The 28,000-nt window shown below is 29.7% G+C and overlaps 1 protein-coding gene across 1 annotated transcript in view; it reads right to left on the bottom strand.

Annotated features, from left to right (window-relative positions):
• The window catches only part of LOC111631364 (talin-2-like), a 199,740-nt gene that overhangs the window by 148,023 nt on the left and 23,717 nt on the right, over positions 1 to 28,000 (bottom strand). The window contains exon 2 of the mRNA XM_023375591.1: positions 3,561 to 3,724. Coding sequence (XP_023231359.1) covers positions 3,561 to 3,693 — 133 coding nt within the window. The 5' untranslated portion in view covers positions 3,694 to 3,724. The remainder of the gene's footprint in view (positions 1 to 3,560; positions 3,725 to 28,000) is intronic.

The following is a 28,000-nucleotide window of genomic DNA, read 5'->3' as shown; positions in this document are numbered from 1 at the left end:
ATCAGGATTATGAATATTGAATATCAGAAACAATAATCAATGAAACACAAATTTAATAATACTTAATAATAAATAAATAATATCCAATAATTATAAATATCTAATTTTCTGCTTATTCTGCTAATTTTCTAATTACCATAATTTTTGTGGTAACAACTGAAGATTCATAAACATATTAATGTTGATAATTTTTAAATTCATATAATAGATCAAAATATATAAATGAATTCTGAAATAATACATATAATAAAATCTTATATTTTATCTTGGTTATATTATGAAATCAAAGTTAAAATATACTTTTAAGAAAGACGCTATATATGCACAGTACATATATATTCATGCATGTATATAATTAATTAATTAATTTTTATTTCATGATAAGTATCTTTACATAATTTTTTTACATAAACAGACCTATTCTGAAACTTATTTTTATAGAATTTAATCAAAAAAATTTTGTTTGGTTCACTTGTTATTAGCAATTAAGTAAGGAACTCTAATAAATTTTAAAATTAAACAACAAACTACTAGAAATTACTCCCAAAGGAGAGATTTCTAGTAATTTGTTATTTAATTCTAAAATTTATTAAGAATTTCATTNAAGGTATATATGTATTTTATTATAAATTATTGTAGCAGTTATTCTTACCACATATGTATCAGGTATTCTGGTATTGTTGTAATGTCAGAGAAGTGTTGTTCCTCTAAGACTATTGCTACAAATTTCTTGTATGTATGTACTTTTATTTAAGTGTCACTTAGATTATATGAAAGTAACTTGTAATTTTAATATTTTAGAAGTGAAGAGGACTAAAATTTGATAAAGACAAAATGCATTTTCATAATTTATAAAAAAGAATATTGTTAAATAAAGGCATTTTTATTGTCTCCAATTTGTTTTATTGTCCTCGGATAGACAGTGCCAATTGATGCATATTATGAATAGATTGTCTTCTATATGCATCTATATATGATTAATTCAAAATAAATAGTTTTATTCTTCCAATATTAAATTTTGTAAACTTTCACTTATTGCGACAATTATTTTTTTATTAATATCATTTTTATTTATTATATAATTATTAAACAAGTAATACATAAAATATAAACTCATAAATCCATTCAATCAAAGAAACCAAGATCCAGACAGAAAATGGGAAATAGGATCCAAACTCATGTCCTTTAGTAACATACCACATGTTCTAATCATTTAAGCCACCAAGACATAGTTAATCTGTCTTTTAATGGAACTGTATAAATGAAACAGGATAAGTGTGTCCTATTAGTTTAACTGATTAGAGAATTCACTAAGTTACCAAAAGACATGGATAAAGATCCACCTGGGACTAAATATATTTTTCAAGTCTATATCATGGTTTATTTCTTTGAACAGATACAGAGTTTATAAATCAGATTTATTCTTTCAGTATAATTTAATTCTTTGTTAATATGTTAATATCAGTAATCTAACATACAAATATAGTTATTATTAGAGAAGTTATTATAATAGATTTCATATAGTTATTATTAACTTCCTGAATTCTATAATAATAACTTTAGTTTTGTATAAAATAATTATTTTGTAGTAAACAAAAAATAAGAATATATGAAAAGAAATTCTTTTTAATAATTAATATATGATTTTTCTTTATATATTCCTGGTTAAAATTTATGAAATACGTTCAATTTTATAGTATATGCAAATTATTCATTCAGTAATTTATACTACATTTTATATAAAAATTTTAAAAACAAAAATAAAAAATTATTTTCTTGTGAAAAATTAAAGATAATCATGTGTAATTACTCCATTATTGTTATAATTATTCTAGTTTTAGATCAACTTTCTCCATTTGATGATTAATGGAATGATATGCAGATGATATGACAGCAATATCTAATCATGTTCATCTCATGAGATGACTAGAAAAATAAAAAATAAAGAAAATAAGACTACACGATCATATAATTGTCTCTCTTGAGATAAGAAAAAAATAATAGGATTGATTAGTTCTGAATATTCAATTTTATAAGTAAATAATATGAAACTAAAGGAAAAGATAAGATAAAACAGATTATCAGGATTATGAATATTGAATATCAGAAACAATAATCAATGAAACACAAATTTAATAATACTTAATAATAAATAAATAATATCCAATAATTATAAATATCTAATTTTCTGCTTATTCTGCTAATTTTCTAATTACCATAATTTTTGTGGTAACAACTGAAGATTCATAAACATATTAATGTTGATAATTTTTAAATTCATATAATAGATCAAAATATATAAATGAATTCTGAAATAATACATATAATAAAATCTTATATTTTATCTTGGTTATATTATGAAATCAAAGTTAAAATATACTTTTAAGAAAGACGCTATATATGCACAGTACATATATATTCATGCATGTATATAATTAATTAATTAATTTTTATTTCATGATAAGTATCTTTACATAATTTTTTTACATAAACAGACCTATTCTGAAACTTATTTTTATAGAATTTAATCAAAAAAATTTTGTTTGGTTCACTTGTTATTAGCAATTAAGTAAGGAACTCTAATAAATTTTAAAATTAAACAACAAACTACTAGAAATTACTCCCAAAGGAGAGATTTCTAGTAATTTGTTATTTAATTCTAAAATTTATTAAGAATTTCATTTATTATTGGTGAAGATAATATTTTAAGTATTATGTATTGTTTTGTTGTTTGCAACTTTGTAAAATTCTCTTGACATTTTAAATATGTATGTAATTTATAAGCACTATATTTAAGTAAAACAGTATTATAAAAATATTGTCTATAGTAATAAATAAAATGGAAACTATAATTAATTAATTAGAATTCTTTTTCTATATTTCAATGATTTCAAATAAATTACCTTTAGTTCAAAATATGAATAATGTAATAATAATAAATAATTCTTATACTATTTATACTTATAAAAGTTATTTAAGTGTAAGTAGCATAAATTGTAATATAAATGATCTTCACTAATAAATATATTTTTTTTATTTTAAAATTTAAAAATCTGTTAAACATATAATTTATTGAATTATATGTTAAACAGATTCAATTACTGCTTCAATTAAGCATTATTGAATCAGTAATAGCTGCTCTAATATACCTTTAATAAAATATATTATACAAAATTTAATAATTTTGTAATTTTACATCTTGGAAAATTATAAAAGACAAAAAATTTTCATTATACTTTCTTCTTCATTTACTTATTTACTTTTTCCTTCATAAAATAAAACATTAGCTAATTATACATATTATACATACGTACACACACACACACACACACACATATATATATATATATCANAAGTTATATATATATATATATTTAATTTTGAGTTATAAAACGTTTTTTTGTTAAAATAATAACTGAATCAATACTAATTTCATTAAGTTCTTTTTAAGTAATGAATTAAATTTCATTACTGGCAAAGAAGTTAATACAAAACTTTGGGCTTATTTGTAGTTTAAAACATTACCCAAAGGCAAAATATATAAAAGGAGTAAGACTTACGTTGTCCTACATTAGCTTCTTTTATCTTATCTCTGATAACTCTGCATGCATCGTATACAACAGCCGATGGTTCAAATTGCATAGTTTCGCTGACATTTTTCTCTACAATACTCACTTTTAATGACAGTGTCATGTTTAATGATGATATAGTTCAGGTTTTCAAGCTAAAAATAAAATTCACGATTTTTTAAAATAAATAACAGATTTTATATTAAAAATATAAATTGAACTGCAATAAAACTTAAATATATATTTATTTATACAAATATATTAAGTTATTATTCTAAAATAATCATTATTATTATTAGATAATAAAATATAAAATAAAACTAGATAACTAATAGTATTTCCATTGATATTAAAATTCATCTACATAAACAAATACAAAATAAACCTAATAAACAAAAATATTCCAAACACATTCATTCCCAAAGACATTAGAGACCATAATTAATCTGCTAAAGAAACAAAATAATATTCCATATTCAAATTACACATTTACTTCCATCTGCATAATTACATTACCTTATTATCTGTAATATATGATCAAGAATGGATCGATTACCAGCCATTTTCTTCCAAAACTTTATTCTTCCGATATCGATTAACTAATAAGAGAAGTTTTACGACATGACTACAACTCCTATATATTTTTTCCCTAAGCTAAAATAAAATTACCAATCGAACATTCGAAAAACTCACATCTTCAACTAGTACATCCCAATAAAGCCGTTGGTTGGAATCCATTCCGTCTAAAAATCGGTGATTATTTTTAAGAGGAAGAGGCAGTTGGAACAGAATTTCGAAGATGCTATCGCTACAACTGAACTGATGAACAGGGAGGCACAGCATCCAGCTAAAACCACAGGCGCCTGTCTGTCCGACTGTGGCTACCAGTTACAGCCGCGACGAGAACTTTCCCAACACCATAAGCTACCAACTTGGATGTAAAGCAGGATATTTATAAGAGACTTGATGACCGTAACAAACTCGTCGCCACGAAATTTCGAGGGAAAAAAATCGCAAAATTTTTTTATAACAGCGTTACGTGTTTAGAAACGCATCCAAAATGTTTAAGAAAATTACTTTTTTCTATTTAATCGAAATTTTAGATAAGGTAATGTAAATAAGCAAAGTTTGCATTATTTTCGCATAAATTGTGCCCACTCTTCTTGACAGTTACCATTTTGGGAGTCCTTCTTTCGTTTACAAGTCTAGGTCAAATGTGTTCTCATTTATTATCCAAATTTAGCCGTAGGATTTCGATCCAACATTTAAAATTAAATTCGTAAAGTCTTAAAATTATATATTTGTATATTTCAACAAATATATTTTCAACTGATTTATTTAAAAAAAAAAAAAATTGGCTTAAAACTTACCAAAAACATTCGAGAATTTTAACGTGACAAAATACATCACACTTTTGTTTTCTTCCCCGTTATGAAAATGTGATAAAACGTCTCGAATATTTCCCAAAATTGCATTCGTATAAGGTATATAAGTAGAATGTGTCAACAGAATAAGACGACAGGAAGTTGCAGTCATCTGTCCTAAGGCGACAGCACGTGGGAGAAAACAACACTCGCCTCCTCCCTCCGACGAAATGTGACCTTTTTCTCGATCCGACACGATGCAGTGATAATGTAACAAGACGGGTGAATCGACACCAGCAATTCAGTTAAATAGGGGTTTTGTGAATAGTATCACTCCATCGGGCACACGCGGCATGACAGGCCAAAGTCGTTGTACAGGTTCAATTGTCTGTCACGCCATCCAATAAAACCAAACCAGAAAAATCATCATAGACACGCACATCGTTGGCATATTAACGTAGATATCCGGAGAATTTTTAAATTGTCTAATTTATTATTAATTTTTCTTTTTTCGCCGCCGCCGACTCTTGGCATCTTCGACCGCACAGGAAATTGCATAATGAATATTAAATAATAATCTATGTAAGAACATAGTGACTAGTAACAACGTAACAATTTGCTTTTTAAGTGTAGATATCATTTTTCTGAATAATAATTCTTAAATTTGCAGTTTTTCAATCTTACGTGAAGACCTTCAAAGCGCATTCAAAGCACCTTCAGACTTGCACATTCATATAAACAGCTTGAAAACACGTTCAAATCTTTGCCTACATACGTAATACACAATAAACGCTAAAAAGTCTTTGTGAACTCAAATAATGATTTAATGTAGTATACGGTATGGATATATACATAGGCTGTACTGAAGAAATTCTTCGTCGCTACAGCTTTTTAATCATTTTACAAAATTCTGCAAAGAAACGTTACTTTCCAAATTACCATACGTGCGAATAATTTTGATGGAGGCATTTTAATTAAACATTTTAATTAGAACATTAAAGTAAAAAGCAACCATCGAAAAATCGTTACTACAGTATATTATTGATAAACGAGGTTTGTTTGATGTGGTTATAATAAATTAGCCAAGGTGGATTAATCTGTTCATCCCGTAATAGGGCCGTTTTCTGTAGTTTTCTTTTAATTTTAGCAATAAATCACCCAGACAGCTTATTATGTTTGATAAGCGTTAAGATGCGGTTTTGATCGTAGTACTTCCATGAGAAAAGTGTACGTTCTTAAATCAATCTTACGCGTTATATTAACTTTCTGCTCGCGATTCGGTCGAAACCATTTGGAAAAAGGATAAAATATCTATTAACGAATGTATTCTTCACCCGAACACAATGAAGAATTATTCACTAAAGAGATTTACATAAAAGAAAAGAGGGAAAAAAGGCACTGGCAAGTGTGTGTGAATCAATTTCTTTACATTTTTCCCTTCTGCTAAGATTGAAAGTGTTATAAAAAAATATATCTATTTTAGTCGTTAAGTACAAAAAGGTTCATTTTCAGTAAAATGGTCTAATGGATGCAGAGATATCAACTACAAGAGACGAAAGTAACAGAAGCGTAACAACAGGGCTAGAGAAGCCGATTGAAAGAAAAGGAAAAGAAAAATAAAATGACAATCGGTAGAGAGAGAGAGAGACAATATCCTTCAGACCAATGAAAATGACATTAGGTTCATACCGAATACAAAGAAGAATGAATAATGACAGACATAAATGAATGAGAAAGCGAAAGGATCGATCGTCAAATGATCCTCTCTCTCTAACATTCCTTCCAGGCGAAAAAATTGAAAGTCGAATATCTATCGGCACAATTCTGTAATCAAAGCAGCGAACTGTATACGGGGCGTCACTGGTAGACAGGTTTGTCGACACCGACCCGACTAAGGTCAACGTTCCTATAGTCGCACCCATATCTGGTCGAAGGTGCCGGCTGCCTGGAGCACCCATCAAACCATATTTCTTCTCTTTTTTCCAAGCTACATTGTGGATAAGATATTGTTTTCGGTGTCTAGCTCGTCTTCTTGGTTTTCTTCCATAGTTACCCGTGTATGTGCATGTTCTGTAAGTTGTGGGTCTTGTCTATGTTACGTGTTTATGCGAGAGAACTTGAATACTTTTGACTAGACTAACAGAGCCAAATAATTTTGCTGCTGTTTTCGCATTTGCCGGTTCTATTAACGATTCGATAAACACACACAATGCAAATTATAATATTTTATATATTTCTGCATAGTTTCTTATAAGATTATCATTTAACCTTTCTTATAGGACTTTTTAAAGAAAATCATTATTAAATCTATCAAAATGGCATTCCATCCATCTACAATATATAATTTTCGCAGTTTTTTTCGGTAGCAATTTTTGTTTTTTTATTAAAACTACGCTATTTATTTAATGTCGAAACTGCTATCATCACTAAAAACATCCATAAACTTTGACTTAATATCTTCTAAACGTGACTTATTCGCTCGGGGGTCTGCGCGAAGATAAAGATAAATATCCGCTTTTACAACTGGATGAAGTGAAAAAAACAAGAAAACTAACAACTCGAAACTTACTTAAGAACAGGAAAAAAAAAACAGTAATTTGTAAGAAAATAATCTAGATTCAAAATATAATTAAAGATGATAATAAACGATCAAAATTTAATCGATATGAAGCGAAGGAATTTGCTGAAATTTCTGAAACTCGCAGGTTATAAGGAAAAAAAGGGGGAAATGATTAAAAATACAATTTTAAACGCCGTTTCGCGATGAAAGAATCCTAATTTTGAACACGTTGGATGCTATCAAAATCAATCATTCGCGATTTCTCTAGCCATTCGGTCGTAAACAACTTTTTTTTTTCTTCTTATCGCTAAAACGTTCGAGATGAAGATATTTTGTTCTCCATTAAGGCGACAAGGAAAACTCAGCTACCGAAATTCTGACTATATATATAACTTATATTAAAAAAATAAAGAAAGAAAATCGTACGTCATTGATTCTTCTTAACATTTCTGCAACACAGGACCGTTACTTCTTCAATTTTATGGCGACTAATTAGCATATTTAATGAACGTGGGCAAAGCCATTGATCTAAAGATATGACAAAAGAGGAAAGTCGGTATATAATTAGTTGTGCTACAATAGATAACTAAACGTAGTCGAGTACAAACTGTATACAATAAATCACTATAATTCCCAAGTGAAAATTTGATCGTTGCACCAATTAACTGAGCCAAGTGAGTCGATTGAAATGCAAGAATGAAACAAAGCTGTTTCTAATCTTGAGATTTACAGCTGACATTCCGAAGCTTGCGTCACAACTATTTGTGACATTTTCGGAGAAAAATATTTTGGATAGGAAAAACCTATCGTCCTTTGGAATCTCCACACTTCATCTAAATGCGACCGAAGTGGAGAGAAGCGCTTCACTTAAAGAAATCAATTGTAGAGGGATGAAATTGTCGACAACTGATGAGCGGTAATCCCGTATTCGTGACGATAATATCAATAGAGTAAAGCATCGAGAGATTTATGGTCTCGGATCATTTGATAAATCCTTTTTTTTTCCGTTAAGTATGATCTTTAACTTAATGCCAGTTCTCTTCTATTATCGTTGTATCATTTCATAAATTGTCTAGAAGAAGGAATTTAGTAAATTAGTGAAGACATTCGTTAAAAATTTTCCAACTATAACGCTTAAAAATGGAATTTTTTAATTTAAAAAGTTCAATTTTTTAATTAAGGTTTCACGTAACGAATTGCTAGTTACAAATTACTCATTCGTCTAATTACTTTTCGCCAAATTTCTCCTATTTTATACAGTAATAAAATAAAAAAATTAAACTGAAAAAAATCCTAAAAAGTCCTTGACTTATAGCTTATAGATTATTAAGTAAAAAAAAAGGGTTTACACTTCTAAATATATTTTTATTACTTTTATCACGCACGAATCTATTTTTACTCCTTAATTACAACACATTTATTTTAATCAAGAAAAAAATAATATAGGCATATAACTTATACATATAGGCTATATATGCTTATTTAAACTATAAATTTATTATCGACTTAAGTAAAAAAAAAATTATTTTGAAACATCGGAATTTACTTTTAAGAAAAAGCTTTTTACAAGACGGTTTCTGTATTTTTGTAAGAGAACGGTTTATTTAGACCAAAAGTTACGTAAATAACAGAATATCGGTAAAGAGATTCGTCTGTTGAACTATTTTTGTCTGGAGAGACGAGAGATTGGATGTGAAACTTGTAAAGAAATCTGTGTCTGGGCATCGGGGAATTGGATGCTGTTCCTATCTATCTCCGAATCAAATAATGATCTTATTCCCTGATTCAAAAAGCCATAGGAAAGTAGGAAATCGTCCATTTACTGAATAAATCTTCCTTTCTCACAATAAAGAGTTTTATTTAAATAAATAAACTGAAACAACAATATGGAATTTTATATACATAGATATAAGTATTACGAAGTTAAAGGTGGTGAAGAGATGATCGATAGATACATCTCGATCGAGTCATGCCCCTTTTTTTTCTACAGTTCAAAGTTATTTTCTGTCGAATTTTCAATCATTTGTGTAACTTGTTGTTCGAAAAATTCTATCAGGTGAAAGATTTTTATATGTGGAATTTCTTTATGGCACGCAACTTTCTGTGATCGTATTTAAGTCGACATCAAAATACAACTAAACATCTTGCACACGCGAATACGTTCGATATGTACTTGGAACCGATCCATATGAGAATTATTAAGAGAAAGGGAAAGAGGAAAAATACTATATGTCGATATTAACCTTTCATCATGAAAAAATAAAACGCTGTACATAAAAGTCGAATTAGAGATAACAAATGATGCAAATTCAACGAAACAATTCGTTTCCCCTTCAATGAAGTGTGTATACGTTTATTAGTATACGAAAAGGTAAATTATGAAAATTGAAATTATCTACAATTAAATAATGGCTCCACGCTTCGTGCTTGTAAGTTATCTGGATCAAAGAGCAATTTGCAAGCTTTGAAGCGTAAATTACCTGTTCACGAAACTAAACTTTTGTAAGATAAATAGAGAATAATTCCCAAAATTCTAACTAATCGAATAATTTTTTTCAATCAAAATAATAATAAGAAAAAGTCATTGATAACATTAATTACATTCATTTAAAAATAGCTTATAACTTCATAAATTTTAATTTTAGTTCATGGTTTAATAGATGATTCAGATAACACTATTTTCGACATGCTGAGTCTTTTCGTGATATAAAATATATTAAAATATGTTGGAAAATATTTGAGGACATTGAATATAAACATTAATTCCATAAAATTGACTTTTCTCCCTAAAATATCTGTCAAAAGCTGTAGAAATCGCGTACGGTTTCTGTTATCTATGCATACAATGTTTATTCAGTAGCAAGCCGGTATTGTGCTATACAGGAAACACAAATCTCTCTTTGTAGACCAATTTTCGACTTATACTATCGATTGAAAATGGCAAAATCGATAAAAACAGTATATTTTGTGATCGGAATCAATAAAAAAATAACTTTACGCTTAAGAATGTGATGTATTCGTTGATGAATGTAAAGAAAGTAAACAGCGAATACGATGAAAAATGACTTTATACTGTACAATCTTACTATTCAGTTTCTGCTCCGTAAAATTTTTATGTTTTTCTAATTTAATTTTAATTACTTATTTCATAGCAAAATATTATTTTGTGAATGATGCTTTTTGCATTTATTCCTAAACAATATTCAGAGAAAAGGCATTCCACCTGATAACTGGAGCATATTAAACAGATCAGCTTTAAAAAAGGAGAAATTTATGAGTTTTTAAATAAGTAAATAGCACGAAATGGTTATGATTGTTGAATAGTTAACGTTTGACATGTGATGATGTAAGAACTATCAAAATATAACGGTTCCTATAAATAGTTCGACTCACAATTGAAGGGTACTGATAAAGAACAATGGCAGAAAAACATATGGAAAGCTGTAAGGAGAAGACAAATGAACTTTCATAAACAATACAATATTAAGACATAGTTAAAAGGAAGAATCGAAGGACGGGATAGAAAAAGACCAACATTTTTATATGTAAAATCGACTCCTATATGAAAATGAAGACTCTTAGAATCAAAATAATAGAAACTACCTCGTACATTTGATCAAATTAATGAGTAAACAATGAGTGAAATCAATAACAGTTATTGTTTATAGACTGTATCTGCATCTAACTTTAAAATTTCGGAACATATTTAAAAATATATCGTTCATAAGTATAACTCTCTTTACATTGATTAACAGGTAATTTTGTATTGATTAACAGGTAATTGTGATTAACAGCGCTGTTATCTACAGAATAGCGCACGATATTGTTATAAAGCTGTTATCAATTGATGATGGGAAAAAACTGTTGAAATTTTAATTAATGTGGCTACAAATCGATAGAAAAATTTAGAAAGCCGATTGGATTGATAAAGATTAAGTGAAAAAGTTTTGAATGATTTACTTCCATTTTTTTCACAAACTGAGACACTAATGTAACTTTATAATATCAAAATCAAATTAGAATGCGATAAATTGAGGGCACTCAAAATAGCAATAATTCAATTTTAAAAACGCGGAACTAAAATGCCGGAATAGCGAAAAATAATAAGTAACTTTCAATCATTAAAACGACTATAAAATACTCGTTTGTAGATTTAAATCGTTTAATTTTCATGGAAAATAATATATTTCTTAGAAAGGTAGTTATATTTTAGTAACGTTATAGGCTCTATTAAGCTCTTCCTATCTGAAAAAAGCATTTAAACACACGTGATTGAAATTCGAACCGTATATAAACACATTTTGTTTCATCTTTCTGACGGATTTCCTTATAGACTTAAAACTTCTCTCGTTCTAGATGAGGGGGGAGAAGAGAAGGACAACACACTTAAAGAGCGGCCTTTGAACGAGGAAAAAGTTGGGCAAGAAATGCAATCGGCGACAAAAACCCATCAGCGAATGCACACAATGGAGAGGAAGTGTGGGAGTCTACTCTGTCCAACGTTATTTGAATACGATTAAAGCAGCCAAGACGAGCAGTGCTGTGTAAACAGTTGTTAATGTTAGCGGAAGTGGAGCGGATAAGTGCACGACGGGAACCAGAACCGTCTTTCCGAAGTCATCCGATCAAAACGTAGTAATGGATGACCCCCGACGACAAACAGATCTGGACCGAAAGTTAAATTGTTCTCTTTCTGCCACACAAAACCCGACATATTGACTAGACATTGAATAATTTTACAGCGGCTCTCCTTTTGTTGTACGGTAAGGAAATCGATGCGAATCAGTTTATCCGCAGATAATTTTTCTTAAACGTTGCAGAATCTAGCAAAAATTTTCTTTTTCTTTCCAGCCACTGCCGTGTGTATGTGTGTATATCTTTCTTGCACTTCATTAACGACACTATCAGATGTTTTTCTACCACATAAACTTCCACATATTGATCAAACATTCGGCGGTTTTAAAAGAACAGAAAAAGAAATTTTTACAAAAAAGATGAAAAAACCCGAATTATTTTACACAAAATTTTACGATAAAAACCAGTAAATCTGGAGTTATCTGTGGCAAGATATACGAAGAGCGAAAAAGATAGCGAAGAGTCGACAGCCCTTTTTATCGTCTCCATCGAACGAAATTGCAATTTCGTACAATTCGAAAAATCTGTCATACGATAAATTAGGAAACGATCGACTGGCCTGACTGCAGTAAGCATTCTTCTTCTCTACTCACTGATCGATACCAAATCGATGGTGGATGAGAAAACCGCAAATTTCTTCTATGACTCGACCGAAATATCCAATCTCTTAAACCTTAACTGACAATCAAAACGTATGGATACTCTTCAAAAGCTAATTGACTGACAACGACTATTTATTTCGCTTTATTTTAACTATTTATTACATTATTTTAACTTAAAACTCGAGTCCAAACAATTAATTAAAATCGCAGAACGTCTCAGAGATCGGTAATAATTTTTAAATCTACAAAAACTTAATTAGTTTCTACAGTTTTAAATGAAGATTCGCGCCCATAAGGGAGTCGTGGATCATATAGGCGCTGGAATCTACATAAATTTATATTTTTGCTTAATTTCACATTCGTGGAGATTTCGCATTTCTTCTTTCCATTAAATTCGCAGTTGAAGGCTAAGTAATTTTATGAGTGCAGCTATTAAAATTAATGCTTCTCTTCACATTCGTTTAGCAGAAAAATTCAACATTTTCACCATTTTTGTATGAGAAATGTCCATTTTTCAACACAAACATATTTGCAACAAGATAATAAACAACAATTTTCTTAAAATCCCTCTTTTTCCATAAATTTTATATATTTTTAAATAGAGCCGAATGTTTATTAATCAAGAAATTTACATAAATGACAGTTAGTCAATTTAAATTCTTAATGTCGGAGACGAATAATTAATTTGATTAAATAAATTTAATAACCGATTATATACAGGATGGTTCAAAAGTCAGTTTACTGTGAGTTTTACAAGAAAATCAGCAATTTGTGTGTTGCACAAGAAGGGATGCATTTCGAACAACTTTTGCAAGATTTGTAAGTGATTAAGTATTGGAATGAGACACAAATTAAATCTCTACAATTGTTAACTGACTTTTGGACTAACCTGCATATACGAAATTTAAAACTGAATAAATAAAATATTAAATACAGGAATAATACATTAATCGGGTTAATTTATCCTCCAATTCTATCATTTATATATACAGAAACAATTATTTTTACAACAAAAAGCTGACAGCAGCAACTATTCTAGCTTTAACACAGTTCTATTCAGAGAAGGTTGGTCAAATAGGACTACACAGAGGCCATTTCCGGGATCATCAGATCTACAGTTGTACAGTACATTTGACCTCTGAACTCGAACTTCGACGCTTCTTATATTTAATTGCAGTAGAGTGTTAATCATGTATTTCCTTCCAAGTTCTGCGACAACAAGAATAATAATTAAAAAACTAGATTTATTCAAAAACGTTTTGAATGAAAAATAGCATTTTTCTAGAGAATAGGAGATCTCTCTCTTCTAATGAGGAATCCATCTTCCGTAAATTGTGTGTCAGATGCAAGCGCCATTGCAGTGACAATTACTATGCAACTGTGAATGAGTTTGTATAGTGGGAGATCGTTTAGACGATTATTGTGTTTTCTGTTGAATGTTCTTTTTTTCTTTTCTTTTTTTTATGAGTCGCGAGAAGATTGTCTTGTTCCCTTTTGTTGCAGAAAGAAATCCTTTTTTTCCTCGTATGAAATGCGGAATTTGCAGCATCGTTTTCTCTATTGAAATCACTGTTAGAAGGCGATACGAATCGATATATTTTATAATTTCAAACACCCTTTTAAATAAATAAATATATATTATACATTTTTTTTTTTTTTTTGCTCGAAACTATACATTAAAAAGGAGGAAAATTTAAATAACTATAAAATGACTTGAATATTTTAAGTAATTTGTTAAGTTCTTCATACGATAAATATCTAGAGGAGAATAAAATCAAATTTTACAAACCAAGGCAAAATTTTTAAGTTTTATTTAATAAACGAACTTAGAAACGATCGAAAATTGCCTTTTATTCTTATTGAAACCGTGTGAGAAACAACAGCTCATCTGTGCCAGACGAATGGCAAATAAAGCTGACTTACGCGATAACTTATCATCAATTTTTGAGCATTTTGAAAATTTGCATAGTCGTAAAAACGCTTACTTTGCATGAAACGACTCTAAAGTGTTTTTTTTTTTTTTTTTCTTGGGGATGCGGGTGAGAATCGCTACCCATTTTTATCAAACTAAAAATCTCTTGAATGCTACCAGAACAAATTACGCCTTTGTAAATTTAATAGAATTGCGAAAAATCATTATAAGACGTGTAAAAGGTGTGAAAATATTTTTCCGGAGTTTCGCGTAGAAAAATGTCAACATATCTCCGTTTTATCGATATCTAGAGGAAGAAGAAGAAAAAAAAAAAGTGGTAATCGAAAGAGCACTCCATAAAATTTCATATAACGCATCGGCGATCAATAAGAAGAAAACGGAATATTACTAGCGAGATATATAGTATTTTGTTAAAAAAAAAAAAAATAGTTGTTGTCTTTAGGCGATTTTCTGTATTATAAAAGTTATGCAATTTTAATCTAGAATCTGCTCCGAAGGTCGCGCAATCTTCCAACTTTCCAATTATTCCACCCACAAGCTAGTTTGTCAATCACGTGTTACGACATTGTCAGTATGAAAGGGAACAATAAGAGCAAAAACCAATGTCACAAAATAAATAATCTCCTACGTATGACAAATGGAAGTTAGCGAATGGATCGCTAAAAATTCCAGTCACGAATATTCTATCAACGAAGCTCAATCTATACTGAGGTGTTGATCGTAAGTAAAAGAATTATGGTGTAGCGTGTATAAGAAAAAAACCAGCCGTGTACGACTAAAATACGTAAAAATATGTAAAGTTTACGTGGAAAAAAAACGTCTTTTTTTTATCTAACGTTTCAAAGCGCTGTAAAATTCCATAATTATGTCGTTGTCGCGCTACTAAATCATCTTCACATTATCAAACCAGCATCAGAAAAAAATGACAAAAAAAATTAACAAGACGAATATAATTATTCAATAACTGTAATAAAATAAAATAAGAAGCGAGCGAGGAAGAAAAACTTCACAAAACTCGAAACTAGTTTCAAAATTATAGTCTACATAAAACGTCATTTACTAGAACAGCATAAATTAAAGAGCTATCATGGTTTTTTCTTCTGATCTTATCAACTTTTAAAAGCTTTTGTATCAAACTCTATCGCCAGATGTTTGTTTTTATATTACTCTAACGATCTTTACGCTTTGGCAGAAAGTATATCTTCACTTGGCTAATGGAGATTACCCAGGTGATGGAGAATAAATAACAACCTTCGACGAGAAAAATTGCCATCTCGTTATTCGAATGTCTTCGAATGCTTACAAATCTTAGTCAAATTAATATAGGCTCGTTAGAATATGTCTACAGCATTGGACAGTAAGACGTTACAAATGAGGGAACCATCAGTTTTAAGTGATTGTTCGTAGTTTTATAACGTCCAGTCATCAATTTAGTTAGGGTATCGTTTATGAAACGGCAAATATAGAACGAAAAAAATTATTAATGATATTATTTATGAAGATATAACGAACAAAAATTATCCATCGTTATAATTAGAATATTTAAAAAATAGGATGTAATTTATGGGCAAGAGCAGGAAATCCTTGAAGGTTCAGTGTGTGTATGTGTGTTTCTACGTATATATGTTTAAATCAAACAGAAACTATGATACGATTTCAACTAGTAGTCAAATAAAACTGTTTTAATTTCTCTGGGATTTACATAACGGCTGTTTTTCTCTTCAACTTCACAAGTGCGGTGATTATAGTGTAGTTACGTAACATTCGACAGAACTGCTTAAGCATCTCGACGTTTAGAGATGTGATGTAACAGAATACATAAATTCATTTTTTAAATTTCTGATAGTTTTATTTTCTCTGTTTTTGTGTTCTCTCTTACATTCTTATCAGTTAATTTTCAATTTTTATATTTGAAAAATAATAAAACTTCATTTCAGTTTTCAAATATATAGAGTCAGTTAACCGTATTTTTGCAAGCAATCCATTAATTTGTGAAAGTGTGCCAAAGTGTTGTAATTTGTATAATGAACAAATATCTCATTTTGCTTACAAACTTTGCAAAAATTATCCAATAAAATATTTGAATAAGACAGAAAAGACTCTTCAATGATTAACCGACATTTGAGCCATCCTGTATTCATCTCATTCGTTTTCTGCATAATTTACACGGATAAAATTTCGTTATAACATATTAAAAAGTAATTTATTTATTTTAATATTTCGATTACAGTGTAGTAAATTAGTATTTTAATGATCGTTAGTTATTTACATATAGCAATCACTTACAGTGCAGTAAGTATTGCATATAAATAAATAATGATTAATCGCTTACCGATTTTAATATAATCACAATAATAAATCGTATAATTCAGAAAACAAGTTCTACAACGAATAAATGTAGCATAAAATCAACGTTTGTTCATTAATCTATTAAAAATTCTAACATTTAATATTTTTGATCTATTTAGTATATACTAAACAAGTTCTGCATCATTTCTGCAAAAACTAATTTTGCCTTTTTTTAAATCTAAGATTAATATAAAAACACCGCGTAAGTAAATTATACACACGTGTATACATTTCCAATTAACTAAAATAATAATTTCCTTTTAAATTGTGAAATTAATTAATGATGTAACGGTTTTGGAAGATTTTCAGTAGTTATTATAGTTATTTTTTTTCGTCTTATTTCCATTTTTACTTTGCTAGAAGAGCAAAACATCGAAATAAAGAGAAGTAAATATAGAATAGCAACGAAAATTCTCACATAAACAGATATAAACTTCTTGATTATCATGTATCAAACCTTCAGAAGATAAAAATTATAACTATAAAAATACCATAATTAAACCATTGCATTTAATAGAATTAAATATTATTTAATACTTTTTTAAAATGAAAGTATTAATAGCTGAATTTGATATATTAATGTACAGTACACCAGATACAACCTTCAATGTACTAATGTATTTAATGATCATCACATGAAATCTATTTAAAAAAATAAAAATTATAATTAGATAAAACGGTAAAAAATTATACCCAGTTTATAATTAAATCACTACGTTTAATAGAATTAAATACTGTACATTTAATACTTTTGAAAAAAATGATTGTTATTACGCTGAATCCTGTATACAAGATTCAGTGTAGCATTGGGATTAAATAAATATATTAGTTCATTGAATCTTTGAAGTGAGCAAAATCAAAATTAATCACGATTTTTTTTAATTTTAAAGAAACTCAATTTAATTTAATATCGTTAAAACCTATCAAAATCGGGGATGGATTTTATTTCTTTGGATAGAAAACGCAAACGAATTAAAAGACATACATACAGACTTACTGTTGTGTAATACAGATAAATTGCTTTATTCTAATAATACTGTATATAAAAATTTTTGTTTTAAAGATATTTGCATACGAAAGACAATAATATTTGCAGCACGTTTGTCTTATTCATAACTCCATCCGGGATAAACGTTGTACTCATTTCAACAATTCAAAAAACGTACATTATGCAAAAATACATTAGCCTGATCCGTTTATTAATGGTTATGACAGTAAAGCATCGTCGTCGTTAATATAAAGTGCGAGTGAAGGGTAAACATTGATTTGAATGGCAGGTTTCGAAACGAAATCGTGACTTCTAACCATTAGTAATCGTGTTTTATAACGGAAACATTTCCAAGCTTAAGATTACATTTAAAACAATTTAAACGCTTTCTGAAAGCTCTTTCTACTATTTGATTTTTTAAAATCTAAGTACCACTATCCGGTTTTTTACTTAGTATCGAGTGGCATTTTTTAAATAAAAAACATAAACATTCGCTTTAATTCCTGGCCAATTATTATACAAATTATTTTAATGAACTAAATAATATGTTTATAAAAATTTCATATATGAAGAGAATTTGCTGGATCAAAAATTAATTTACCAATCGCTTAACATGGGAAATATTATTAAATAATTATTATTATTATTAAGTTCAAGGTTTCCCAACCCTTCTTGGAAACCCCTGAACTAAGCGTTATGTAAAAATGCTAATGAACGAATTTTAAAACATACATACAAATATTCTTTCATATTATATAAAAATTTATTTTACTTGTATAAAGAAATTTACAAAATTACAATTAATTCGCCGACCTCCATTTTATAGATACAGAATATGAATAAATTCCAATTAGGATGAAATAAATAACCGAATATTTTATTACACTTAAATCAAACTCTGTTTTACTTCATTAAAATTTAAAGATATATCAGTTATTATTATATTTTTAAATATAATAAAAGTACATTTTTGTTCGTCAACCTCAAATGACCTCTAGTAACTTATCGACCCCTTCGATTGACCTCTCGAGTGTCTGTAGCGACCATATTGGAATTTCCGATTTAACTCATTAAAAATAAAATTTTAAATTATTATATACACACATATTAATATGTCTTAAAGTTACTGAAACTTCTCATTATAAAATATAGCATAGATATATAAAAGTATATAAAACTTAATATAAATTTATATTGAGATCGTTACTTTCAATTGAAAAAAAAAATATTTTTGTATTATTTTACGCTTAAATAATTTTCTCTCTCAAAAATTTCGATCGTCGAATTGAAAAGAAGAAGAAGAAAAAGAAAAAAGTATATTTTATCGAGTATTTTTTTTCTTATCCTCGTTCAAAAATTGATATAAATGATTTTTCCGCGAACAAATTCGCGTTACAAATGATTTTCCAATAATTAAACGTATTCCATTAGTAAAATTTTTGCTATGGATTCTCTAATCGAGAAAACGATAACATTGTCGTAAGATGCTTCGAGATGAATTTATGGTTGGTTATTTTCCGTCCAATGTTCGATAACCGTGTGTTCTACTTAACGACGCGCCATTTTTAGAGCACCTAGAGTAGTGGCACGTTTCGAGATTATGCCAAGCATCTGCTGATTGAAATCATCTCTGCACGAGTGAAGATGAGAAGGAAAAAAAAAATGTATTAACCTTCACAAAAACGTAATCTGTCGTAAAAAAATGCATAAAAATTCGCCTTGTTTTCGTTTATATTAATACGATTTCATTTGATTAATTTTGTTTATAACAATACGAAAAAAATGTGTTTTTAAAATTTTAAAAATGTGGAAGAAGAATTCGCTTCAACTCGTCAATTTCACTTGAAATTTGCGTCATATAATTGTTTCTTTCTTTTTTTTAGGCTATTGTAAAAAGCCTTAAACTTATCAGACAATTACTTTGAATTATGTTTACTCCTATCCAGTAGCGTATCCAAATATCATCAATATCATCATAGGGAATAGGCTTGTACATAATTATTTTTGTGAATAAGTTTAAAAGTGTATGCATACATAACGAATATATTTCAGGAAAAAAAGCTTTTTTGGTTTTATTTTATTTATTTATTTTTCATTTATGGTTAAGGAGCATATGCTTCTTTTGCCCTCTCCTATATTTAGAACTGTATTTCTAATAGTACCCTTCCCTACACATTTAGAATTATATAAAAGTAAATCAGACAAAAACCGACATTTAAAGTGTTTTGTTGCAAAGAATGGTATACAAATTATGATTATTATAATTATTACTATTAAAATATTACAGGTATAAGAAAAATACTTTCTGTAGTGAATAATCAAAGAACTGACAATTTTTCCGTATAAACAATTCAAAAATTCAGTATTTAAAAATTTCCTAAATATTTTTTATAATGAATAATCAGTCTATTATCTATGAAATTTTAATAATAAAATTTAAATTCATCTGTCTGTCTTTCCTTGATACAATTCTACTATCAAAGGTGTTTTTTTATAGTAGAGACCAATAGGAAGTTGCCTTATATATCTTGTTTATTTTGCATAAACACGACTATTTATTTTACTTGTTTTTTGTTTACATTTTAAAAAAGTATAAAGCATGAATTTTTTTAAGTGCAGTTATCTTGTCACCGTTTTTAACAATAAATTTCTTGTTTATATAACTTGAACAAGATCGAAAGTAATAAAAGAAACTGCTTTCTGTATGCCAGATTAATAATTATGCCATATAAATTCACATTAACAGAGTGAACAGCACACGTTACAATGGGAAAGAGGTCAGGGACGTTTCGGTTTGTACCGCAAGAGAATCACGTGTTGGCCAAATGCTCTTACGAAAGACAATTTTAGTCTCGACATCTGTTCCTCAACTGATAACGTTTATCCGACTTTGCTGCCCGGATGAACTAAGATGCTGCTTACAAGATAGATGAAGCAAATCGTCGGTATGCTCTGATCCGTGTATTTATCACCGAAAGTACATAACAAAACGGTAGAAAACGATATCCGAATTCACCTATTCGATGCAGAAAACGCGTAATTAATAAGTTTAAAATAGAAAAAAAAACAAAAATTATCTCTAGCGGTAAATCTAGGGTAAGTATCATCTTTTCCTACAAGAAAAGGTGCATTTATCAGTCTGACATTGTGATCGCTTTTCCAATACTAGAGGTGCCACCATCTGTCATAGTTTTGGCGACTCCAGAGAAATCTCTTTGGTCTGGTCGATCTGAACTCTTGCATGTTCGAGTGTGGTTGGATTTCCTTTTAAGTTATCAACGATCAGTCGATGGCCGTTTCGCCCGAAAAGCCTTTTTTAGGCTCTATTTAAAAGCAGTCAGCATAAAACTTTGACAGATAGCTTGCCAGATTATTAAGCCATGCAAAGTTCTGTTAAAAGTGGAGTTTAAAAACTTTTCTTTCAGGAGGGGAAAAAAATAATATCAGGCAATATCCATAAAGGAGGAGATAGATGGAGAATAATCATTAATGATTATTCATTTTACAGCTGCTAAGGGTTTTTAAGTTCGAGAAAAATACATAATCGTAAATTTTTAATGGGTTAAAAACGCTACACAAGATTCCTTTTCACTTCTAGTTTTTGCCAGAAATCATTTCTACATGAGCAATTATCCATTTAGTTGGGATTTTTATTATTTTTCTTCTTCTAAACATTTCCAAAAATTTTTCTAAAAGGATACAATAAAGACTCCGGATAAAAGGTACAATACAACAAATAAATCGATCGAACGCCCGGTGGACTAGCAACTTCCTTATTTTTCAAAGAACCAGGAAACTTTAAAAGTCTTCTTCTATGGTATTTTGCTGCTTCGAAGATTCTTCTTTAAAAATCTACACAGCCAACAATTGGAAGAAACTCGAGCATTTGGACAAATTACAAAAAAAGAAAAAAAAAACATAATCGAAAGAGCAAGATTTTTGATGAATATCTCTAGTCCGTAGTATTAAATTCGCGCCGTCCCCCCGTTCGAAAATTGGCGCTTTGCTATATGTTTCGCCGCGGCATTTTTCTCTTCAAAGACAAATTATCATAATTGAAATTAATGTTAAAAGTCGTTCTGAATCGTTAGAAAATAACCGTCGAGGCATTTCTCACTGACACGAACAAAGTCAGTTTTCCCAACTCCTAACAAAGAATCGTTTTCCCACTCCTTTGATTTATGAGCAGAATCAGTGGAATGAGTAATGATGGCAATTCTGGTGTAAAATTCGTTACAAATGATTAAGAAAATATGTTGTTAAGTGGAATTATTTATTCTTCCTTGGCACGTTATAGGTTTCGATCTTTAATGTTCTGATCGGTATTAATTCGATGTGATGCAACAACTTTGAATATAGCAAAAGTTTGAGCCTGCATCGAGTAAAATCGAGTAGAAATTCGATGGCGAATGCAGAAAAGATTTAAATGAAGCAATTGAAGAGTTTTCGATAGGAAAAGCACGGAAGAAGATTACTAAACGCCACAGAAATAGGTCTATAGCCTATCGAAATGGGAAGGATCAATGCGAGAATAGAATTTCAATTGTTCGATTTGACGTTTCTGTGAATGAAATCTTCTGGCCATTCAGATAGTTTCTTTCTGTAGATAAGTTACGTATAGAGATATAAAGATTTATGACAATAGAATAAAAACTCGCCAGAAATAAGGTTAAAAAGTCTTCTACAGTAATGCATATGGAAAGACATGAATATTTACAAGCTTATTAGAATTAAATTAGGGATTTAAAAAAATTAAAATCTCTTTATAAATCAAAAATATTGATAAGTGGGAAGATGTTTTTACACCTACTAAAACAGCATAATTTATGTCTGAACAATTAATCCAAAACACGCTCCAACATCCTACGCAAACCTACATAACAGCTCACTCACCATACTTGAAACTTTCTCTACACAAATTGATAACGTAATAAATTCGTAGATTATTGGAATATTTATTAAACCATCACATGATGGATACTGTTTACGAATCTAAATAGCATGCGAGTCACGTTGCCATCTGACAAGGTCAGAATTAACTAATTCACTTCCCGGTCTAAATCTATTAATTTCTCTCAATAGAGATGCACTCTTCCATAATATAAACTTCAAAATATCATTTTAATAAGTATAGATCTTTTATATGGTTTATATTAGAAGTTTATCACTCGAGTAAGTATCCGAGTATTAGAACTAACAGAAGGGAAGTGGGGAGTATATACAAACACGCCATTGTATAGGCCAGTCACGTTTTGTTAAGGCGACATTTAGTGATGTGAATGAAATTGGTGTCTACGCTCACGTTATCGATGTATTTTCTATCGCGATTATTCAATTGAAAGCATCATATTTTCGCCAGGCACTCCAATTTCTTGAGAGGAAACGAAAAAAAAATTTGATGATGACAAGCGAATGATGTATGAAACGATGTGACTCAAACGACAAGAAATGTAACAAACAAAATATTTACTAGTTAAGGTACAGTTGTGTGTAAACTGAGTTTTATAAATAGAATATATCAATCACGAGAAGTTATGTAAAAAATAAATAAATAATGTAACAATGAGCATAGATAAGAGTACTGTCAGACGTATTGGACTTCAAAAATCCAATGATGTAAAGTAGAAAACGACAGTAAAATTTTGATAAATGTATACAAAAATATGGCGATACAAATTTTATTTTTAGAAAAATTTTAAATTTTAATGGTATAATGCTCGAACGGGAACTCATTAACAGAGTGAACAGCACACGTTACAATGGGAAAGAGGTCAGGGACGTTTCGGTTTGTACCGCAAGAGAATCACGTGTTGGCCAAATGCTCTTACGAAAGACAATTTTAGTCTCGACATCTGTTCCTCAACTGATAACGTTTATCCGACTTTGCTGCCCGGATGAACTAAGATGCTGCTTACAAGATAGATGAAGCAAATCGTCGGTATGCTCTGATCCGTGTATTTATCACCGAAAGTACATAACAAAACGGTAGAAAACGATATCCGAATTCACCTATTCGATGCAGAAAACGCGTAATTAATAAGTTTAAAATAGAAAAAAAAACAAAAATTATCTCTAGCGGTAAATCTAGGGTAAGTATCATCTTTTCCTACAAGAAAAGGTGCATTTATCAGTCTGACATTGTGATCGCTTTTCCAATACTAGAGGTGCCACCATCTGTCATAGTTTTGGCGACTCCAGAGAAATCTCTTTGGTCTGGTCGATCTGAACTCTTGCATGTGCCGAATGTTTATTAATCAAGAAATTTACATAAATGACAGTTAGTCAATTTAAATTCTTAATGTCGGAGACGAATAATTAATTTGATTAAATAAATTTAATAACCGATTATATACAGGATGGTTCAAAAGTCAGTTTACTGTGAGTTTTACAAGAAAATCAGCAATTTGTGTGTTGCACAAGAAGGGATGCATTTCGAACAACTTTTGCAAGATTTGTAAGTGATTAAGTATTGGAATGAGACACAAATTAAATCTCTACAATTGTTAACTGACTTTTGGACTAACCTGCATATACGAAATTTAAAACTGAATAAATAAAATATTAAATACAGGAATAATACATTAATCGGGTTAATTTATCCTCCAATTCTATCATTTATATATACAGAAACAATTATTTTTACAACAAAAAGCTGACAGCAGCAACTATTCTAGCTTTAACACAGTTCTATTCAGAGAAGGTTGGTCAAATAGGACTACACAGAGGCCATTTCCGGGATCATCAGATCTACAGTTGTACAGTACATTTGACCTCTGAACTCGAACTTCGACGCTTCTTATATTTAATTGCAGTAGAGTGTTAATCATGTATTTCCTTCCAAGTTCTGCGACAACAAGAATAATAATTAAAAAACTAGATTTATTCAAAAACGTTTTGAATGAAAAATAGCATTTTTCTAGAGAATAGGAGATCTCTCTCTTCTAATGAGGAATCCATCTTCCGTAAATTGTGTGTCAGATGCAAGCGCCATTGCAGTGACAATTACTATGCAACTGTGAATGAGTTTGTATAGTGGGAGATCGTTTAGACGATTATTGTGTTTTCTGTTGAATGTTCTTTTTTTCTTTTCTTTTTTTTATGAGTCGCGAGAAGATTGTCTTGTTCCCTTTTGTTGCAGAAAGAAATCCTTTTTTTCCTCGTATGAAATGCGGAATTTGCAGCATCGTTTTCTCTATTGAAATCACTGTTAGAAGGCGATACGAATCGATATATTTTATAATTTCAAACACCCTTTTAAATAAATAAATATTGTAAACAGTTGTTAATGTTAGCGGAAGTTGAGCGGATAAGTGCACGACGGGAACCAGAACCGTCTTTCCGAAGTCATCCGATCAAAACGTAGTAATGGATGACCCCCGACGACAAACAGATCTGGACCGAAAGTTAAATTGTTCTCTTTCTGCCACACAAAACCCGACATATTGACTAGACATTGAATAATTTTACAGCGGCTCTCCTTTTGTTGTACGGTAAGGAAATCGATGCGAATCAGTTTATCCGCAGATAATTTTTCTTAAACGTTGCAGAATCTAGCAAAAATTTTCTTTTTCTTTCCAGCCACTGCCGTGTGTATGTGTGTATATCTTTCTTGCACTTCATTAACGACACTATCAGATGTTTTTCTACCACATAAACTTCCACATATTGATCAAACATTCGGCGGTTTTAAAAGAACAGAAAAAGAAATTTTTACAAAAAAGATGAAAAAACCCGAATTATTTTACACAAAATTTTACGATAAAAACCAGTAAATCTGGAGTTATCTGTGGCAAGATATACGAAGAGCGAAAAAGATAGCGAAGAGTCGACAGCCCTTTTTATCGTCTCCATCGAACGAAATTGCAATTTCGTACAATTCGAAAAATCTGTCATACGATAAATTAGGAAACGATCGACTGGCCTGACTGCAGTAAGCATTCTTCTTCTCTACTCACTGATCGATACCAAATCGATGGTGGATGAGAAAACCGCAAATTTCTTCTATGACTCGACCGAAATATCCAATCTCTTAAACCTTAACTGACAATCAAAACGTATGGATACTCTTCAAAAGCTAATTGACTGACAACGACTATTTATTTCGCTTTATTTTAACTATTTATTACATTATTTTAACTTAAAACTCGAGTCCAAACAATTAATTAAAATCGCAGAACGTCTCAGAGATCGGTAATAATTTTTAAATCTACAAAAACTTAATTAGTTTCTACAGTTTTAAATGAAGATTCGCGCCCATAAGGGAGTCGTGGATCATATAGGCGCTGGAATCTACATAAATTTATATTTTTGCTTAATTTCACATTCGTGGAGATTTCGCATTTCTTCTTTCCATTAAATTCGCAGTTGAAGGCTAAGTAATTTTATGAGTGCAGCTATTAAAATTAATGCTTCTCTTCACATTCGTTTAGCAGAAAAATTCAACATTTTCACCATTTTTGTATGAGAAATGTCCATTTTTCAACACAAACATATTTGCAACAAGATAATAAACAACAATTTTCTTAAAATCCCGCTTTTTCCATAAATTTTATATATTTTTAAATAGAGCCGAATGTTTATTAATCAAGAAATTTACATAAATGACAGTTAGTCAATTTAAATTCTTAATGTCGGAGACGAATAATTAATTTGATTAAATAAATTTAATAACCGATTATATACAGGATGGTTCAAAAGTCAGTTTACTGTGAGTTTTACAAGAAAATCAGCAATTTGTGTGTTGCACAAGAAGGGATGCATTTCGAACAACTTTTGCAAGATTTGTAAGTGATTAAGTATTGGAATGAGACACAAATTAAATCTCTACAATTGTTAACTGACTTTTGGACTAACCTGCATATACGAAATTTAAAACTGAATAAATAAAATATTAAATACAGGAATAATACATTAATCGGGTTAATTTATCCTCCAATTCTATCATTTATATATACAGAAACAATTATTTTTACAACAAAAAGCTGACAGCAGCAACTATTCTAGCTTTAACACAGTTCTATTCAGAGAAGGTTGGTCAAATAGGACTACACAGAGGCCATTTCCGGGATCATCAGATCTACAGTTGTACAGTACATTTGACCTCTGAACTCGAACTTCGACGCTTCTTATATTTAATTGCAGTAGAGTGTTAATCATGTATTTCCTTCCAAGTTCTGCGACAACAAGAATAATAATTAAAAAACTAGATTTATTCAAAAACGTTTTGAATGAAAAATAGCATTTTTCTAGAGAATAGGAGATCTCTCTCTTCTAATGAGGAATCCATCTTCCGTAAATTGTGTGTCAGATGCAAGCGCCATTGCAGTGACAATTACTATGCAACTGTGAATGAGTTTGTATAGTGGGAGATCGTTTAGACGATTATTGTGTTTTCTGTTGAATGTTCTTTTTTTCTTTTCTTTTTTTTATGAGTCGCGAGAAGATTGTCTTGTTCCCTTTTGTTGCAGAAAGAAATCCTTTTTTTCCTCGTATGAAATGCGGAATTTGCAGCATCGTTTTCTCTATTGAAATCACTGTTAGAAGGCGATACGAATCGATATATTTTATAATTTCAAACACCCTTTTAAATAAATAAATATATATTATACATTTTTTTTTTTTTTTTGCTCGAAACTATACATTAAAAAGGAGGAAAATTTAAATAACTATAAAATGACTTGAATATTTTAAGTAATTTGTTAAGTTCTTCATACGATAAATATCTAGAGGAGAATAAAATCAAATTTTACAAACCAAGGCAAAATTTTTAAGTTTTATTTAATAAACGAACTTAGAAACGATCGAAAATTGCCTTTTATTCTTATTGAAACCGTGTGAGAAACAACAGCTCATCTGTGCCAGACGAATGGCAAATAAAGCTGACTTACGCGATAACTTATCATCAATTTTTGAGCATTTTGAAAATTTGCATAGTCGTAAAAACGCTTACTTTGCATGAAACGACTCTAAAGTGTTTTTTTTTTTTTTTTTTTGGGATGCG

This window comes from Centruroides sculpturatus, unplaced genomic scaffold (genome assembly GCF_000671375.1).
Source record: "Centruroides sculpturatus isolate CEXI.00-Female unplaced genomic scaffold, Cexi_2.0 scaffold534, whole genome shotgun sequence".
NCBI classification, from domain to species: domain Eukaryota; kingdom Metazoa; phylum Arthropoda; class Arachnida; order Scorpiones; family Buthidae; genus Centruroides; species Centruroides sculpturatus.
This window is presented reverse-complemented; position numbering and strand designations above follow the sequence as displayed.